Raw genomic sequence first — 21,213 nt, forward strand, 5'->3', positions numbered from 1 at the left:
CCAAGCTCTCGAGCCGGGGCGACAATTCTTTTATTTTTATTTTTTTGCCTACAGGTAGTAAAAAGCTTAATCCGCCCCTGGTTACAGACCAAAATGCCTGCCCTTTTTCTTTCAGTATTTTCCTCCTGGCTCCCTTAATCTTGACCCTTAGGAGAACGGCAGGATGTCTCCTACCTGTTCTTTCATGGGAGGTAGCCTTGCCACAACAATTGGCTGACCCAGTTTCTGGAACAAAAGGAGAGGAGAGCTTAAGGTACAGAGAAAATAGTTTATTGCCCAGCATATTTAGTTATTTCAAAGAGCAACAACAGCTGTCTTTCATGCCATCTAAAAAGGACGTTCACTCAAAATGAATCATAGCTTTGAGATGGTATGGAAGACAGTAATGATCTTGCTTCACAAGAACAGAGTCAGAATAACCCCTGAGGTACAGTTATAATACTTGAAACATGCTGGGCAATAAATTATCTTCTTTGCACCTTGAAGTCTCCTTCCCTTCTTTTTCCTGCATTTAGTGTTTTTTCTTCTTCTCCCACTATGTGAGGTTCTGCTGCTTCTCCTCCCCTCATCCCTCCTTTTCAGGATGTCTCCTTTCATCTCCCTTACAACTTCAAGATCTCCCCCTACCAGCCTGATTATGTCCAAAACTGTTACCTCATTGTCCCAATTCTATTCTCATTTCCCAGTCTTCCTGTCCTCTCTTTCAGCTTCTGGACTGACCTATGTCTATCAGGTGTCTACCAATATCATCACTTCCAAGCTCCAGGAATCACAGCCACATGAAACAAATTGTTGGGGTGGTATACAGGCAGTTATGAGCCCTGTTTAATTCCAATTTAAGGAAAACAATTCAAATTAAGAATGATTGTTTAGTTATAGGACAGTGGCACAACTATTTAGGGATAATATCTAGAATGTATGGTACCCCTCCCCCCATGTTCATTGTTATGGGGTCTAATAGATCCCTGATATCTTCTTCATGCACTTTTCCCATCCATTTGAAACCTCTGAAGTTTGTTTTTTTTAAAAAAACTTACAATAGTTAATGCTATCTTATCATGTGAATGCAACACTACTACCAAGAACCAGAGATGTGTGTTTTCCAGCAAAGTTTGAATTGGAACATTTTCTGGAAATCTCCCATGCAATTTTCCTCTCATCTGCATAAAATCTGCATTAAATTTTTCCCCTCAGAAAATTGTACTATGCAAATTTTCCTGATGCCCTACGTAGAATGTGATCTGATCTGGCATACTTTCTGGCCTATTTATTCAATCAAAAAAGCAAAGCCCATACTAATTTCCCATACTGTACATCAAAAGTGTTTCAAGTAGGCAAATAGTTGAACTGAAATAATTTATATGGGTGGGTAGGGGGGAGATAACTAAAAACACTTAATATGGTTTAAATGTTATACCAAAAGAAATAAACAGGTTGCTTACCTGTAACTGATGATCTGGTAGAGATCCGTCAACATCCATAAGAATAGGCTCTGCGCCTGCGCAGAGACCATACGGTAGCTATGCCACAGCTTGTCGAGGCATCCAGGCCCCGCCCCCATGCATGCAGCATGCTATTTAAGGGCAGCTGGACGTCACATTCCTCAGTTCTTGGACGACCGCTAAAGTGGATGACCATCCAGTCAAACAGGTGAATTCGTCAGAAAAGGTGAGTTCGACAGGGGCAACGGCGAGCACACAGGCAGAGCACTACTGCAGAGGGTTGGATCGGGAGCGTCTTATGGATGTCAACATATCTCTACCAGATCATCACTTACAGGTAAGCAACCTGTTTATCTGGATCAAGATCCATAAGAATGGGCAATTAGCAAGCTCTCTACGGAGGAAGGGTGCAAAAGTGCTATTGCAACACCCTTTTGAGTACACTTCTCCTGAAGCTCGCCTCTGCAGCAGAGCACACATCTATGGCATAGTGCCTAATGAAGGGCATCTCAGAGGACCATGTCGCTGCTTTACAAATGTCCAGGAAGCTGATCCCCGACAAGTGTGCTGCCGAGGAAGTGTAGGCCCGAGTAGAGTGGGCTTTAATGGCTTCTGGTGGAGATTTCTTCTGGAGCTTGTACGTTAGTTTGATAAGCTCAACTAGCCACCTTGATAGACACTGTCTATATAAACAGGAGCCCTTGGAAGCGCCCTTGTAAGCAACAAACAGACGAGGTTTTGATCTAAAGTCTTTAGTACGACTCAAGTAAAACAGTAGTAACTGTTGGACATCTAGGGAGTGCACTGCACATTCTAAGTCCGATGTTGGCCCTCTGAAAAAGGTTGGAAGGACAATGTTTTGGTTCAAGTGGAACTCTGAGACAACCTTTGGTAGAAAGGAAGGGTCCAAGCACATAAGGACTTTATCTGGGTAAAACCTCATATAAAGGCAGTCAATTCTCAGTGCTGTCAGTTCACTCACCCTCCTTGCTGTGGTGATAGCCACCAGGAAGGCCGTTTTGAGGGAGAGTAGCTTCAGGTCAGATGTAGCCATCAGCTCGAAGGGAGCCTGTGTCCATATAGAGAGTACCGGGGACAGGCTCCAGGGTTCTACTGGAGGGAGACTTGTGGTGGAAAAAAATTACAGGCCTTTCAAAAAGGCTTTGCATGGAGGGTGTGAGAACAGCGTTTTGCCCTTGCACGCTGGGTGTTTAGAAGTTCAGGTAATTTTGTCTGGTAGAGGGCTTCCATTGGTTCAACAAAATATTGTCTAGGAGTTTATTCACCAGGCAATCAGATGAAGCGTGTCGACGACTGAGTGGAGAACCAGACCGCCGACCTGGGATAGGAGGTTGGGAACTTGAGGCAGTAGAAGGTACTGGCTCTTCGCTAGTCTGTGTACCTGTGGAAACCAAGATTGTCTTGGCCACCACAGCGTCACCAGTATGCAGGATGTTGGTTTGGAGAGGAGACGTGCCACCACTCTGGTGATCAATGGCTGAGGAGGGAACATGTAAGGAGTCCCCCTTGACCAGTCCAACTTAAAGGCATCGCCCAAGGATCGACAATCGTGCCCTGCCCTGGAGCAGAAGCGGGGAAATTCTCATTTTCGGAGGTCGCGAATAGGTCTATCGTTGGTCGCATCCAGCGGTAGAACAGGGGATTCAGAACAGGGGATTGAGTTGAGCTCCCATTTGTGCTGACACTCCTAAAGAAAAACACAGATCGTCCACTAGGACCGGCTTTTGATGTGAACTGCTCCTGGTGAAATTCAGTGTCACAGGCACCAGTGCCACAGCTGAACACTGAGGGCACATAACGTGCGAGACACTGTCCCTCCCTGGAGGTTGATGTAAGCCTGGGCTGTAGTATTGTCAAGGTGGATCTGGACAATCTTGTCCTGGACCAGCGGTAGAAACACGTGAAGAGCCTGGAAGACAGCAAGCAGTTCCAGAAAGTTGATATGTAGATTGCTTTGCCGCGGGGACCGCTTCCTCTGTATTTGACGGCCTCCACAATGTGCTCCCCAACCCAGAAGGGAGGCATCGGTCATGACCCAGACAGATGGTAACAGACTCTGGAAAGGAACCCTCCAGCAGATTCCTCCTGTTTGACCACCATGATAGTGATCTTAGAACTTGTGGTGGAAGAAGTAGACGCTGGCTGTCCCTGATTGGGCTGAACAGCGAAAGGAACCACAGTTGAGGAGTTTTCACATCTTTAGACGAGCATATTGGATGACCACATTGCATGACACCATCGGAAGTTGCTGGATGGACTGTGCCAGCTGTAGAGGTTGGATCTGAAAGTGACGAATGAGGGCCTGGATGCAAAGGTAACGGTCATCCAGCAAGAATGCCCTTTGGGTAGTGGTGTCCAGCATGGCCCCAATATAACTGATTATGGGAACCGGATCTGTGGGACTTCTTCCAGTTGACCTGGATGCACAAGTCCTGCAGCAGGTCTAATACATATTGGATCTGGGAAAGTAACTCATTTTTGTTTTTTGATGTTAGGAGCCAATCGAGATATGGGTAAATCAAGATGTCTTGTGTCCGCAGATGGGCAATCACCACAGCCATACATTTGGTGAAAACCCTTGGGGCGGTGGACAGGCCGAAGGGTAATACATTGTACTAGTACACTTGGCGGCCTAAGGCAAAACGAAGGTACTTCTTGTGTTCTGGTCGGATGCTGACATGGAAGTAGGCATCTTTTGGATCCAGCATCACAAGCCATCTCTCCCCGTGTAGAAGCGGCAATATTTGCTGCAACGCCATCATTCAAAATTTTCTGACTCGCATGAATTTGTTCAGGCGACAAAGGTCCATAATGGGGCACAAACCCCCGTCCCGCTTTGGAATCTGAAAATAGTGGGAGTAGAACCCATCCCGCCTGGCTATCCACGGCATCAGAGTGATCACACTCTTCTCCCAACAGTTCCTTCACCTCCACCTGCAATGTGTCTGAGTGAGGGGTGAATCTCATTCCCATGAACCGTGGTGTCTCCCGAAACTCTATGGTGTATTTGGAAGAAATAATCTTCAAGACTCAGCGGTCTGATGTTATGCGGTGCCATGGCTTGCCAATCTGATGGAAGGAGAGGGCAGACACGGAGTGGTGATTTTGTCCATCAGCCAAGGTGACAGCATCCCCGCAGACAGGGAGAGGGAGAAGAGTGGTCCCAGTGGACAGGCATAATCCTGAAAGACGCTTCTGGGCATCTGAGGACTTGGTTGTGCGTGACTGTGCAGACTTAGCCTTGTTGGGCCAATTGCACTTCTGGAAGGGGTTGTATCGCCTTCTATAATCATGGCGACCTTGCTGGCGATAATTAGACCTTTGTCTCGCAAAAGTGGGACGGTATCTTTGTGTATAGGATGACGTGGAAGGCTGATCAGTGAACGTCTTGGCAGTAAACTTTGACTTTTTCATCTGTTCCATTGTCCTATCAGTGGACTCACTGAAAAGGCTGGAACTGTCAAAAGGGAGACCCTTGATCTTGACCTTCATATGGGCTTGGAGGTGCGTAGACCTCAGACACGTGTGTCTCCTGAGAGTTACTGCTGCAGTCAGAGATCTCAACTCGGACTCCGCCAAATGCTTGGCTATGCTCAGCTGTTGTCTAGTTAGTTCTGCAGAGCAATCTAACGTTTTCTGGAACTTTGTCTTGAACTTCTTCAGTGTTAGGGAGTCGAAGTCTGCCTGTAAGTTCTCCCACACACTGTGAGTGTATTTAGCTGTGCAAGCAGCGTAGTTCGCTACCTTGATAGAAAGACACGAAGTAGAGTAAATCTTGCAGCCTAGCAAATCCAACTTCATTCCCTTCCGTTCTGGTGGGACCACATGTTGTTTCTCAGACTTGGAGGAGGAAGCGCAGTCTATCACCAAGGAGTTTGGCGCTGGGTGTTTCAATAAATATGTGTTGTCCTTCTCCTGGATTCGGTATAAACTCTCCAGGCGCTTAGAGGTGAGAGTCGAGGTGTGAAGAACCTCCCACATACATATCGCAGCTCTGGTGATGACCGGGAGCATTGGCAATGCCACCGGTGCAGTGCTCAGAGTCTTGATCATAAAATTATATACAGGATCATCAATGGTCTATAGTACAGAGTGCAAATCCAGACCCAGCATTTCCGCCATAGCACGGACATGCTTGTAATAAGATTTCAGTTCCTCATTAGGTGACACATAAGTGGCAGGGGGCACATCAGTAGGAGGCTCCACAACAGTCTCCCCTTCCTCAGGGTCAGACTCGAAATCCGAAGAGCCATAGTATTGCGAGGCTGAGGAAGCGGGCGAGGCTGGTAAAACCATCTGGGTTTCTATTGACAGCAATTAGGTCGAAGTTGGAGTGGTTTATGTGGCAATGGTTCAGGTGGATGGGACCATCTGCATAGAATGCTGCGATGTAGGCAGAAATTCTCTCTGTGCAGCTGATGAGGCGTAAGTCAGGCAAGGAGTATATGGCTTCCAGGCTTGTGTGCGTTCTAAAAAATCACAGGGTGCACCAGGCGAGGTGACCCCCAAAGGCACAGCTGGGGTCGTCACTGGGGCGAGAATGTGTGTGAACCCACAGGTGTGCCATAACAGAGGTACCCGTAGACGTTCGACTGACAAAGAGGGTGGCTGTGTAAGTAGAGCAGCAGCAGTATCAGTGTCAGAGGGCAGAAAACCCTTAAAAGTCGATGTCGAGGGCGTACTTGAAGTTGAGTCCAAGACTGAAAGAATGGTGTGTGTCATGGAGGGGTCCAGTCCCAGTGATGGAGGGGTCATCATCCCCCTCAATGTTGAAGACTGATAACAGTGCCTGGAGGCTCAGTGTCACTTGTTTCGACATCGACACTATCAGCACCGACAGTGACTTCGATGCTGAAGACTTTTGATGACTAGGCGTCGACAATGAAGTCAGGGGCATCTGATGGCCCAATGTTAAGCCTGGCATCGAAGATTTCTTTTGGGCTGGCGTAAGAAGCCCTTTTGACGCTGAAGGCATCAACGTCGAAGGCCTCAACGGTGTTGAGGCAGATTCCAGTGGTGCTTTACAAGGTGTGCCCGGTGTCGAGGGGCTCAGTACCTCGTCATAAATTTTTTTTATGACGAGGAGCCCAATTTTTACGGGTCTGTTTGGAAAAAGAGAGGCAAATCTTGCACGCCGCCACATTATGCTACTCTCCCAAGCACATTAGACAAAGATTGTGCAAGTCCTTCAAGGGGAGTTTGTCATTACAGCCTCACACCTCTTAAAGGTCTTTCTCTCATCTGCCATTTTACTAAGAGCAAAAGCCATCAGCCAGTCCAGGTCATACACCGAAACAATCATGTCAGCCAATCTACACACAGTCAGAATATGTCAACCAGTCCAACTCAAACACAAAGAAATCCAAAGTAACAATAAAATTGCTCTCACAAATTGAACTCACAAGGAACCGAGGTCCAAACGCTGAGGCAGTCGGAAACGAACTGAGGAATGTGACATCCAGCCGCCCTTAAATAGCATGCTGCATGCTTGGGGGCGGGGCTTAGATGCCTCGACAACCTACAGCATGGCTACCGCATGGTCTCCATGCAGGCCCAGAGCCCATTCTTATGGTTCTCGACGGATCTCGATCCAGAGCCAAGGGTTTAGGTTGAAATAAATTGCTTTTATTAGGCTTGTGCACTGGAATCTCCAACAGAAATGCACCATCTCCACAACACTGTATGGAGTCAGGTGCTCCCAGCACGGTCAGCATCAGGCAGTACGTGCTATTTCTGGTGCCGGCGGGAGGGCTTTTCACCAGAATCAGAGGCTGTAAGTGGGATGCCAGGAAGCTGCAGGATCACTGGGATGCTACAAATGGAACACTGGGAAAACACATATGATTGCTGGGAGGGTGTGAACAGGATGCTGGGAAAGCATGCAGGGACACCTGTTGTTCTCCCCAACACTTTCCCCATGAGGGAAATTTTGTCGATCCTCCCTTTCCTCTGAAGTCCTCTGTATATCACCAAAACATGTTCCTGAGAGTCATGCAACCACATATTTTGGTGATATATCGTGAATTTCAGAGGAAAAGGGAGATCCATTAAAAATGTCCCTTCCCTTGCTCAAGTGTCAGTGCAGTGGTAATGTGGAACTCACACTGTTGTACATGTGCAGTGCTGTATGTCTGCCAATAAACTTTTAGAAATATAATTTTTTCCTAGGAAAAAATAAGTATGAGGAATTTTTCAAGATTTTTCCCCACTCCACATCTCTGCCAACAACAAGCTACAATGTCGTTAAATAATATTTTTCATCAGGCTGGGATCCGATCTTGGCATGCAATATTTCTTTCTGTCCATTCACTTTAACTACTACTACTACTATTAATATTTATATACTGCTTTTCAACAAAAATTCCCAAAGCAGTTTACATAGAGGAATATATATAAATAAAGATAGCTCCCTGTCCCCAAAGGGCTCACAACTAAAAAGAAATATAAGATAGATACCAGCAACAGCCACTGGAGGGATGCTGTGCTGGGGATGGATAGGGCCAGTTGCTCTCCCTCTGCTCAGTAAAGAGAATCACCACTTTTAAAAGGTGCCTCTTTGTTCAGTTAGCAGGGGACAGTGATCCAAGTGCCATTTTACAGAAACCTTTACATTAAGCAAAATACACAGAGTGGGAACAAAATACCATCCTACAGGATAATCCCTAGTCTATATAATATGGAGTATAAAGTAGGTCAAATTAAGAGAATAAGTTTTACATATTTTTATGGAGCCTCAAATGCATAGGTATTATGCATTTAAATAAAAATGCATAATATTTAAAGTACTGGTAGTTATGTAAATTTATTTATTAATTGGTTAATAGCCAGGGGATTAATGAACTAAAAATTATTTAATCAGTTAATTGTCCTAGTTATTTTATGGCAGGAGTTATTGTTGTCAATATCTAAAGTTGTGAAATCCATGTTCATAACTAATATTAATCTATCATAATCAATGATATTATAAAACACTAAGCTTAATATTGAACAAATAAGCAAAAATGTTATACTCAAATATTGAAAACAAGAAGTCTATGCTTTCTTCACAAACTTTTGTAGATGCACTGCATCTGAGGACATTTTGTTAGGTTAAGAGAACACAGCAATTAATACCCTACTAAAGAATGAAACTTTAGCTTCAGCTAAACTAATTAATTATTTATCTACTTTAACACCAATGTGAGTCTTTGGAAATTATTTGTCTTGTCTGAATTTGCATATATGAACCCATCTTTAAAGAGCTATAAACAGCGTGAATATAGAATCTGCAAAAGATGTGACTTTGTTCTGATAGCTTTATAAAATCTATCACATAATAAAGACTACAAATGGCACTGAATAGTATTTCTATTACCCTGTTTGAGTGGTCACACACAACGCAATATATTATGTTGTATGCACTCCTTTGTATGGTAATAAGTATTAATTTCTCATACATGAAATACTAAGCAACATTAGTTCCTGGATAGAAAGTAATTGTAGGCCTCTCTTCAAATTAAATACAAGCTATTTATCATAGTTTTATAGAGGATGCATTCTATTCAAAATCTATCTAAAGTTAAATCCAAAGTAATGACCCAAGAGAACATTAATTGCATCCTTTAAAAGGTGTAAACAGATATGGAACACATTTATAATGACTAGAATTTATTTCTATTCCTGGAACTGCTATTTATGAGCTTGGACACTTACTCAACTTATTTAGTAGATGTTAATAAAATGTATATGTTCTATATATTGCACTTCTATAATCCAATCCACATTATTTTCTCTTCATTACAGAATAATACAGGAAATAAATATATTGAAATAAATATAATAAAGTGAAGTATGAAAATCCTCATAGCAAATCATACATATGCTACCAATGGATTCACTGGACATATACTGTATTACCCTAACAATACAAGTTTTCTAACATACGAAATGTCACAGCAAATAAAACATGATTTCTTTAATACAGTTTTCAACACTAGTAGCATATTAATATTTAAAATTCTTGTCTCCTTGCAGAGACAAGAGACATTAATTACACCATTATGTCAAAATTTGCATGTATAGTTACTGTACAAAATAAAAACAATTCTTCTAATACAGTTATTAACTTTTTCTCTTGACTTACATAAGGTGCTGTTCAGCTCAACTGCCCAGTGGTGTATGAAACTACTATATTTATCTTACTGCACATCAACTACAGTTTAATTATTTATGTTGGCAATGTAATCACATCTATCTTGTATACAAACTCTACTAGTACAGAGTTTACAGATAGTAAAGAAAAGTATTCATATTTTTAAAACATCAATACAATAAGTTTATTGTGAATATTTTGTTTATTTTTATTGTGAATATCTATATATGAATAAATGAAGGAGTTGGATATTGTTATTTAATATATAGAGCAATAAATCCTGCAGAAGACAATGCTTCATAATACTAAATATTCCAAATATTAAAGCAGGTATATTAGAAAGTCTTGACTATATCAATTTTTCTAAAAATCCATTAATTATTCAGAAGGGTATCTAACAATCCTTTGACCGATCTGTCTCTGCAGCTCTTTCTACTTTTGTTCTCTATCATCTGCCACCTACCCATACACCTGCTACCTCACGCTTTTCTCCCATCATGGTGTAGTCCTGCATGGTAGTTCCAACAGAAGAAACAGGTCACTATTCGGGCCACCTATGTAGACAACAGATTAAAGGGCCAGTAACCCTTTAAGAAAGACAGAAGGAGAGAAAAAGAATGCCTGCCTTAATGGCATGCTTGGTGTCAGTCCCAGCATTAAAGGAGTAGTAGACACCTAGGACAGAACTACAGCTATGGCACAGGAAAGCAGAGTGGCAGGAAGAGGAGGCTGGAACACTGTGGTATTATGTGCCTGGGGCTGTTGCCACTTGCTCCAGGCAAGCAGTTGAATGGCACCCTGCATGGCTGACTTGACCTATCAAACATTCATAAAAATTGCTATTCCAAACTTTTTAAAATGCTGTGCATACTTGTATGCTGCAATACAGTATGGGGGAACAAGAAATTAGTTCTAATGACTTTAAAAAATTACTCAGTAGATACTGGAAGCAATGACATACTGATAAGTATTATTATTTATGTATTATGCACTTCTCTATTTCTATATTGTTATATGTAAACAAAAAGACTAGTTCTTTTAAAACATACTACTCTCAAGCTTTTGTAAAGGATTGGTTTTCACATAATACATGAGACTTATGAGATGAATTTCCGAAGAAGTCAAACACTACACTGCAATTGGCCCATATAATCAGAGTCATTGCAATTGGCACAAAGTCTACTGCAGTTCTCACTCAGGATTAAGCAATTAAGGAAAGAGGCAAAAAGTTCTTAAAAGGTATTTTATATAAACATGTCAAGGGCATTTTTATACTACTGATTCATGATAATGCTAGACCATAGTTCATGGGAACTCCCCCCCCCCCAACATTTCATAAATTAGCCTTTAGATGGCACTGTATGTCAACTAGATAAAAACGTTTCCAAGCCTACACTTATGAAGCTGGATTTCACTTCCCACTGAAATGCCATTGAATTAATATCACAGACGTTCACTCTGGGAACACAAATAATGAGCAGGATTGAACTAAACTAACTAATTCTTATTGATTTCAAAGTGAGAGATTTAAGCAAGTGTCTAATTTTCCCACTGAATTCAGTGCTTCATTTTGCCTCAATCAGGCCCATAGGGATGTGCATGGAACTGGTATGGCCGGTTTGGTTCAAATTCTAATCAAATTACAGCCCAACTGGGCCTGGTCTGGTTTGATGCCAACTGGTTCAGGGCAATGCTTGTAAAGGTAAATCTGCTAAGAATGCCCATTTACAAGCAAAGGGGGATTCCCAAAGGGTGATGTGTGTGGGTGGGGGGTGAGGGTAACTTACCTTCCCAATGGCAATGGGACTCCTCTAAATCCCCTGCCAGCCTCCGCAATAGCAGCCCGAGTGGCAGCAGCCCAGTTCGGTAACTGCAGAGCATGCAGGCCTCCATGCAGGTGTGGAGGCCATTACAATAGATTGCCCTGTGCTCTTACAGAAGAGCAGCATTTGCTCCTGGCACACCCAGTGCTCTTGCACAAGAGCACCCAGTGCACCAGGAACACCTGCTTCTCTTCTGCAAGAGCACAAGGAGATCTATTCTAATGGCCTCCACAGTCCACACCTGTGCGGAGATCAACTGCATGCTCTGCAGTTACGGACTCACCCAGGCTACTATTGGGGAGGCTGGTGCGGGATTTAGAGGAGCCCAGCCATCCCTGTCCCTGCCACCGTCCTGCCAGTGGCGAGAAGGTAAGTTACCCTCACACATACCCCAACACACATCCCTTTGCTTGTAAAGGGGAATCCTCAGTGGACTCCTGTTTACAAGCATTGCCCCAAACCTGTCCAGTCTGGTTCGAATGCAGACCAGCACCCCTTTTGGGGGGCCGGTCTGGTTCAAACTCAGACCAGTCGGACCGAGACAGTTGAACTCGAACAGGGGTTCGAGTCAAACTGGTTTGCACACCCCTAGCCCATACCTTCTTGTAATTTAATACAACTTTAGGTCTATAAAATATAATGCTAACTTCACTGTGATTCTCAGGTCTAACTCATGCAACAGCTCTAACGCATACAACAAACCTATGCAACGGAGACTGATATTTTTAAATTTAGTTTGCAATCATTTAACTTGGTATGTAACCATAAACAATATTTTGATTTAAAATGAGTTCCATTTATTTTAGGTTGAGCAGTAAGGGCACATAACTGTGTGCCAATGTCCAAGTCTTGTTAAAAAAAATTAGAATGTAAATGAAATAATTATTAGCAACCTATATTTCTTAATTACATCCAATTCTTCCAAACAACATTCAAAATAAAAACAATAAAAGCAATGCGGGGGGGGGGGGGAATGGTGTAATACAATGAAGATATTCAATCAAACATTTAGTTGATGGTTCATCTATTTTTTATTCCAGTGAAGTAAATTGAGCTAAAACTTCCTTTAATGCAAGTATTTCAATGTCTCTGGACTATGGGTCAAATTAAATGTCTCATAAACAAAGATTAGAATGCTTCCATAAATCAGGCCCAGCATCAAGGGTTGCACAGGGTGAGGCACAGGGTAAGGCACAGGCTCACCCAGTCAACCCCCGAAGCATGACAACATTTCCTACTGCCCTCTGCTGCCTGATAAGCCTCTCCATTCAGCCCTATCCTGACAAGTTAGTGGATGATGGTCAGCAGCAACTTATTCCTCCTTCAGAACGAGGGCTATTTTAGACTTCAAAGATGCTCCAACCCACTCACACAACACAATGGCACTGGTGCTGAAGAAGGCCAGACCAGATAGAAGCATCACTTCTGCTGCCTAGTTAGCAATCTCAGCGAAGGGCACCATTAGATGAAGCAGGGGACCACTGGGCACTCCTCTGCTTCCCCTGATAGTGCCCAGCACCAGGAAAGTGGACATTCTTCGCCAATGCGGCAGCACTGAAAAAATGTCCTACAGCTATCTGGTTAGCTTTCTTGGCACAGGGCACCACTGCATCTGCTGGTTCCTTACTCCCTCCCCTGATGGTGCCTGACACTAGGAAAGCTAACCAGATAGCTGTAGGACAGGCCAAATTAGCACTGCATATGTGCAGCAGTATGAGTTCCAGATTACTGCCATATTGTTACTTGAGCAAGGGAAGGTGCAATTTTTGCCGATCTTCTCTTCCCTTTGAAGCCACCATTTGTCACCAAAATATGTCCCAGAGGGTCACATGACCCTCAAGGACATATTTTGGTGAATCAGAGTGGGCTTCAGAGGAAAGAGGAGAAAGGCAAAAATCACCCCTTCTTCCACTAAACGGCTAAAACAATAGCGTAGCTGTAGTCTGGAACTCATACTCATGCTAGTCCAGATGTCAATTACTGTTTCATAAAATTCATTAGTAACAATGAATGGATACTAATGCAATGTTAGGCAAGTTTGGTAATTTCAATGTTGTAAAGAAAGGTGCGAGAGAGAGAGAGAGTGTGTGTGTGTGTGTATTTGATTAATTATTAATTAAAAATTAGGCCTGTGTGTCAGAATCTCTGACTGAAATGCACCATCCAGCTGGCACCACATGGAGGCAGGCACTTCCAACACAATCAGAACCAGACAGTACTTCCCTTTCACTACCAGGCACTAGCACTGCTTCAAATACATCGTGTCAACAATCTCTGCAGGACAAAATACATGTTCTATTATAACAGACAGATAATTCAAGTGAATAAGCCATACCACAAAGAATTATAGACTTAAAAGAACCTCCGCCTCCCACAGCTGAGACAAAATATCCTGAAACTAAATAATCCCTGACATGAACACTAAGGCAAGAGCTTCCACAATCTTTCTAGTCAGCTTTTTCCATTGCTGAACTCTTACTATATTGAATTTTGGAAAGTTCAGTACTTTCCAGAACCTTTACTATCAACATTTCTGAACCACTGATATTTATTTCATTTATTTATTTTTGCATTTATATACTGCTTTTCAGGCAAACCTCCCAAAATGGTTTACTAAAAATCTAAATAAAGAACAATATATCAAGCCACACGTTTACATCTTTACATGGGCCTTAGTCTCACTTCTCTTCTCCCCTCAGAGCAAGACAGTCCCTGGTCACTCTGTGGTGGCAGTTGGGAAAGGGAGGGGCCACTTCAGCTGGAACAAAGTTGCTGGTTGATATGTACTTTTAAGATAATTCTTACTACCAAAGCCACAGTTTCTTATTTCTTCTTCCCTCTCCAGTCCCTGAACCCCTGAAAATTTGCTCTTAAGAAATAGAGGACCCTCAGGAACAGAATTTTATGTGACACAAGACACTGGAGAGGGAAGTATGCCTATTAAATTCACTCTTCCCCACACAATTGGTAGTTCTTCTTACATAACGGGGCTATTCCCACGATCGGGAAAAATTGGGCTAGGAAAGCCTAGCCCATAGCCGATCGTGGGAACCACCGAGCTCAGCTGCGAGCCCGGTGGTTCCTAGGTGGGTAACCCACCTAAGTGCCCCTGCCCTTAGCCCGGGTTTGCGGAGCGAGTGCTCCGCAAAACTGGGCTCCCTGATCGTGAGTAGCTGCAGCACGGCTCCATGCCGCAGCTACTCGTGAGTAGACCTTCGCCCAGGAAGCAAAAAGCTATCTCCCGGCTCTGGGGGTCTCCCCAGTATGCCCTGAGCACTCACGCAGGGCATACTGGGGCTTCTGGGCGCTGCACAGCCCCCGAACTCCCCAGCCCCCGCCGGCTCCGTCATGGAGCTGGCAATCGTGTGGGTGGCCCGATACCAAGGGCTCCCAGCCCAATCGTCTGCGGGTCTTGTCTCCCAATACCAAGGGCTCCCAGCCCAATTAGCCCGCTCTCCCTGCAGCTTTGCAAAAAGCGGGTCTCCCGCCTCAACATATGAATCTTTTATACCGAGTCAAACCTTTGGTCCATCTAGATCAGTATTGTCCATGCTGACTGACAGTGGTTCTCCAGAGTTTCACACAGAGATCTTATACAACCATCCTCAGAGATGCCAAGGACTGAGTCTGAGATCATCTGCATTTAAATGCTCTTCCACTAAGCTATGACCTCTCAAATGCAAAGCGGCTGTTTTGGTCTCAGGGAAAAGATTCCCATCCATATTTTAAAATTAAGAAACCTTAACCAGCTTCACTTTTTCATATATATGAACCACAAACTCAACAGTAAAATTAATTACTTCGCTTCCCCCCTCTTTGGAGACATGTTACCTATTTCAAAGGTGCTTGTTCTGTTCATTAACATTCTTCGTATTCTCATGTGCTCTAACTACAATCAGCAGAAGTTCTACAAACTAGATGAAAAGGGGAAGGGGTAAGAAACTGAATTATTTTATTTGCTTCAAAGTCCATAATTTTCAATAAAGATGTATATAAAACAAACCCTTTCTGTAAAATAAAGTTTGAATCTACAAATTATGCAAGTTGAATACTTGCATAAAGCACAAGGAGATAGATTTTACATTAGTATGATACAATGTTGGGGTATGTTTTGATAATATAAATATCAGTAATGTCAATTTTCTGAAAAAATTGAATTGGAAACATTTTTTTAAAATCTTCTGGTGTGCAATATTGATAGAGATATGGTTTGTCATGGTAATTTTTATTTAGTAAACAAAACTAAAAACGCATGACATGTTAATTTTATATGTGTATGAATATTTTAAAGTGTTTTCAATAGCCCAAAGTATTTGAACTGAAATATCTGATTAGGAAAAGGATTCAATAAAACACATTCAGTATGGTTAAGGTGTCATTTTCAAACAAATTAGAAAGCATCCATACACATACACACACACACACACTCTCTCTCTCTCTCTCTCTAAGGGCGTATGTAGCAAATCCCGTGGTACATGGCACATCTCGCGAGAGTTGTGAGATAAAGCTGAGAGTGAAGGCACGGTGTAGGGCCAAATGGCAGTCAGAGGGGCAGCTGCTACTGCTGAGGAGGAGGAAGGGCCGAGGTGGAGGAAGAAAGAAAAGACACTGAGCAGCAAGTCACAGGGCCTCCATCGGCCCGCTGAGTCTCCTTGCGAGGAGGATGGCCAAGGTGGAAGAGCACACCAAGGGCTCTCTGTGCAGGCCAGATGGCAAGCCATAGCTCAGCCATCTTCCTTGCAAGGAGACTTGGCAGAACAACAGAGGCGTGCCCTCGGTACATTCTCCCACCCTGGATCAGCTGTCCTCCTCGCAAGGAGACTTTCCCTGAATAATTGAGTGAAGGGGAGGGGACGGCTGAGTGAGTGGGGGGTGGGGGAGGGTGAACGAGCGAAAGGGGAGGAGGAGGGAGGAGGAGCAAGCAAGATGGGGGAGAATGAGTGAGGGGGATGCTGAGTGAGTGAGTGGGGGAAGGGGTTGCTGAGCGAACGAGTGGGGGAGAAGAGGCTGAGCGTCCGAGCGAGTGGGGGAGGGGGAAGCTGAGAGTGTGAATGGAAGAGGAGCAACTGAGTGAGCAGGCAAATGGGGGAAGGGGTGGCTGAGCGAGCAAGTGAGTGGGAGGAGGCTGAGCGAGCAAGCAAGTGGAGGAGGGGGAGGCTGAGCAAGAGAGGGGAGGCTGAATGAGCAAGCAAGTGGGGGAGGGGAGGCTGAGTGAGTGAGTGAGTGGGGGAGGGGAGGCTGAGTGAGTGGGGACCTGAGTGAGGGAGGGAGCTGAGTGAGGGAGGGAGCAAGTAGGAGAGGGGAAGGCTGAGTAAGTGAGCGAGCGAGCGAGCGGGGGAGGCTGAGTGAGCAAGTGAGGGGGAGGGGAGGCTGAGTGAGCAAGAGAGGGAGGCTAAGCAGGTGAGAGGGGGAGACTGAGCGAGCAAGTGGGAGGGGAGAGGCTGAGTGAGCCAGCAGGAGGGGGAGGAAAAGTGGGTGAGAGGAGGAGGAGGAGTGAGAGAGCAAGCGGGGGAAGAGTGAGCAAGAGAGGGAGGGGCAAAGTTAGTGAGTGAGGTGGAGGGGCAGAGTGAAATATAGTCCTAGTGCACAGATGCTCTTCGCAATCGATATGCTAGTACTTATTTTCATTAGAACATGTGCAAATATTTTAAAATATGGCCATTCAATTTTGCTTACATTCTTTATAATTAAAGAGGAGTAAGGGACACATTAAAAACTGTTAATATATTGGCTAACATCCGGACTAACACAACTACTCTAGTGCTACAAACAAAGATGCACACATCCAAGAAGGTCGTATAGCTGAGTGGATGCTTATAGTTGTGTAAACTCTTGTGCTCTGGGTCAACATGTGCAATAAGGATACCAGAGAGTTTTGCATCATTCCCTGCAGAACATATCTGGTCTGAGAAAGATGTTTCACATCAGGAGGCATGCCACAGGTTGTGCAAGTACATCAGTGCATCACTAGTCTGGAACACAAGCTCCTAACCTGCAGAACTAGCCAGTGCAACAGCCTTGCACTTGTGCAGTGTTAGTCTGAATGTTAACAACTAATTTTAGCACCTCCAAAAGATGCATGTCAAATGAAGATATATTTCCTAGATATAATACCTTTTCTCATGTTCCGTCTACACATTCAATCAACACATAGAGGAATGGGGTCGTATTCTGTCCAAGAATTTCACGTGCTCAGCAGAAGGTGAGAATGGGATCTGGAGCCAGAACTTGTTGTTCCGGCTTCTGTGAATCCAACAATGCAAAGTGCAGTGGGTGCTCTAGGCACCCATCTCTGTGTGTGACTGACCTGGAAGCAGCCATGCTCACCCATGAGCAAGTAGCTGGGGGTAAGGGAGCACTTGCTCCCTTAACTTCGGCTAACAGCTGGGGTGAATAGCGGGCCTAGGCAGTGCTGCCCTTCCAGGATTGGGCCCAATCCCAGAGGTTCTCACGTGCAGCCTAACCCAGTCTGGGCATCACTAGCTCAGGTTAGGTTGCACATGAGAACAGCCTTAATGTATGTTTAGTGATGGAATGTTTTCCATGGAAGAATACAGTAGAAGAAATTTTGCTGGAAAATGTTACTCACCGCATCACTGATGATTATATTAAAAGAAATCTGGAATTTATATTCTCATCCAGTATTAAGATGAGTGTGGTTGCATTAACAAGTAAAAAAATTAATTTAATCCTTTTATAATATCCCTAAGAAACCACTATAAAAATAACTTTATGTCAATAAAGAATATTATGATCAGTTTTCCTATTTCTGTTAATTCTTGAAACAGGAAAATGGGAGAAAAAATAGCTTGTACCATACATCACACTACACTTTCCCTTGTACATACCACAATGGAAACATTGCAGACCCATGGCTTTTGCAGAGATATAATCCTTTATGCATCCTTCTGTAAAAATCCAACTATTCAAAATAGTTTGCTCAGCCCTATCGGTTATGTATCTTCCCAAAGAAACTATAGGTTACCCACAACAATTGGTTCTAGGGGCAGGACAAATATAATCCCAGGTTGAGGCTGTGGCCAGAGGTGCTTTCTATCAGCTTTGGCTGATACGCCAGTTGCATCCGTTTCTTGAGTTGAACCACCGCAAAATGGTAGAACGTATGCTGGTAACCTCTAGGCTGGATTACTGCAATGCGTTCCATGTGCGGCTGCCTATGTAAGTAGTCCAGAAACTACTGTTGGTCCAGAATGTAGCAGCCAGGATGGTCTCTGGTAGGGATGAGCCCGAAGCTTCCCGGCGCCTCATTTGAGAGGTGCTGACATACTTCAGCTCCCTGGCATAGAAACGTTTTGGTGAGGGGTGCAGGGTTCTTCTGAGAGGAAGTAGGCAGGCCTGACCTGCCCAACCTCCAAGCCCCTGCCGGCCCGCTACAGTGCTATTGTTAAGGAAAGACTACCGTGCAAGCGGCAACTTGTGCTGCTTGCTCCTCTAAAATGCCATGCCGCGGCGATGAGATGCATCCCCCGCATCCCTCATGCGGCGTCCGCATGCAAATGGCGTCGAGCACCAATGCCACTTACACGCCAACGCCGCAAGAGGGATGCCAGGGATGCATCCCATCGGTGCAGCGTGACATTTTAGAGGAGCAAGCAGCAAAAGCTGCTGCTTGCACGGAAGTTTTTCCTTAACAATAGAGCCGGGGCTGGCTGGCGAGGGCTTGGAGGACAGGCAGCTTGGAGGACAGGCAGGTAGGACCTGCCCACCTCCTCAAGGGAACCCCACACCACCTTGGATGTGCACCGAAGCAATTCGGTGCACATCCCTAGTTTCTGGGTCACCTAGGAAAGACCATATTACTCCTGCGTTGAAAGAACTACACTGGCTGCCAATACGTTTTTGGGCAAAATACAAGGTGCTGGTTATTCTCTATAAAGTCCTAAACAGCTTAGATCCTGGGTATTTAAGATAATTTCTTCATCACCATGAGCCCCACCGCCTGTTAAGATCATCTGGAGAGGTTCATTTGGTGGCTACATGGGAACGGGCCTTCACCATTGCTGTCCCTGGACTTTGGAATGCACTCCTGGTTGAAATAAGAACCTCCCCATCTCTGGCAACTTTTAACAAGGCACTGAAGACACATTTATTCACCGAAGTATTTAATTAGATTTATGGTTTTAAATTTTTAATGTTGGTTTTAAATTATTTTAATGTTAATTATGATTTACTGTTTAAATGATTTTAATTGTTTAATTGACTTAGTTTTGATTTTAATAAATTGATTTTAATTGTTTTTATTTTGATGTAACCCACCCATTTTTGGAAGGGCGGTATGTGTGATCTTAAATTGTCCTCCACTTTACAGGCACTACTGAGCAGGCATAATGTGATCACAGTTGTATAGACCAGTAGCAACTGTGCTACTGTTTTTCGAACCAACTTAAAATGATAGGAGAATGTTGTAATCCTAGATATGAGTAAATTACAGAACTGAAATTTTGTGGTCATCTGCGCAAGGTCAGCACAGAATAAATAAGAGAAGAGCTTGTGTAAAATTGATTGATTGATTGATTGACTGATTAAGTGCCATCAAGTCGGTGTCGATTCTTAGCGACCATATAGATAGATTCTCTTCAGGATGATCTGTCTTCAACTTGGCCTTTAAGGTCTCTCAGTGAATCATTCATTGCTGTCGTAATCAAGTCCATCTACCTTGCTGCTGATCATCCTCTTCTTCTCTTTCCTTCAACTTTTCCCAGCATTATGGATTTCTCAAAGGAGCTGAGTCTTCACATAATGTGTCCAAAGTATGATAGTTTGAGCCTGGTCATTTGTGCCTCGAGTTAAGATTCTGTATTGTTTTGTTCTATGATCCATTTGTTTGTTTTCCTGGCTGTCCATGGTATCCTCAAAAGTCTTCTCCAGTACCAAAATTCAAAAGCATCAATGCTTTTTCTATCTTGGTTCTTCAAAGTCCAGCTTTCACATCAATAGAGTATCACAGGGAAAACCATTGTCCGAACTATTCTAATCTTTGTAGGTGTAGACACGTCACGGCATCTAAATATCCTTTCCAAGCCCTGCATTGCTACTCTACCAAGTGCTAGTCTGTGACATATTTCTTGACTGCTGGATCCTCTACTGTTGACGAACGATCCTAAAAGGCAGAAGCTATCCACCACTTCAATGTCTTCATTGTCGTTCTGAGGCTGGTTGATGTACCCGTTGTCATTAGTTTAATCTTCTTTACATTTAATTGTAGTCCCATTTTTTCACTGCGCTCCTTGACTTTCATTACTAGAGCTTGCAGATCATCCGCATTCTCAGCTATCAAAGTGGTGTCATCAACGTAGGGCAGGCTATTGATGTTTCTTCCTCCAACTTTAAAACCACGCTCATCTTCTTCCAATCCAGCTTCTCTCAGTATATGTTCAGCATATACATTGAATAAATAAGGAGAAATTATGCAGCCTTGTCTTACTCCTTTGTCGATCTGGAACCAGTCTGTTTCACCATGTTCCGTCTGGACTGGGGCTTCCTCTCCTGTGTATAAGTTTCTCATGAGAACAATGAGATGTTCTGGAACGCCAATTTTCCTAAGGATATTCCACAACTTGACATGGTCAACACAATCAAAGGCTCTTCTGTAATTGAATTCTTTCTGGTATTCTTTGGCTTTCTCAATTATCCAGGGTGCATCAGCAATGATGTCTCTTGTTCCTCGGCCTTTTCTGAAACCAGCTTAAACATCCAGCATTTCCCTTTCCACGTAGGGTTCTAAGCTGCATTGGATGATCTTGAGCATTCACATGCTAGCATGTGAAATTAAGGA

At 43.8% G+C, this 21,213-nt stretch overlaps 1 protein-coding gene across 25 annotated transcripts in view; it reads right to left on the reverse strand.

Moving 5' to 3' along the window:
• Positions 1 to 21,213, reverse strand: part of SYT14 (synaptotagmin 14) — a 145,137-nt gene that overhangs the window by 106,997 nt on the left and 16,927 nt on the right. For 13 of the 25 annotated variants that reach the window (XR_008319686.1, XR_008319683.1, XR_008319699.1 and 10 more), the window contains one exon: positions 15,249 to 15,331. The exons of 2 other annotated variants lie outside the window; for them this stretch is intronic. Coding sequence is in view for 10 of the 23 variants with exons in the window: in XM_053310802.1 (XP_053166777.1) it covers positions 15,249 to 15,297 (49 nt within the window). In the remaining 13 variants the exon portion in view is untranslated. Of the gene's footprint in view, positions 1 to 174; positions 226 to 10,057; positions 10,149 to 15,248; positions 15,332 to 21,213 lie in introns of all 25 variants that reach the window. 10 more of the 25 variants (XM_053310747.1, XM_053310786.1, XM_053310811.1 and 7 more) reach the window with 4 other exon arrangements.

Source organism: Hemicordylus capensis, chromosome 1, assembly GCF_027244095.1.
Source record: "Hemicordylus capensis ecotype Gifberg chromosome 1, rHemCap1.1.pri, whole genome shotgun sequence".
NCBI classification, from domain to species: Eukaryota; Metazoa; Chordata; class Lepidosauria; order Squamata; family Cordylidae; genus Hemicordylus; species Hemicordylus capensis.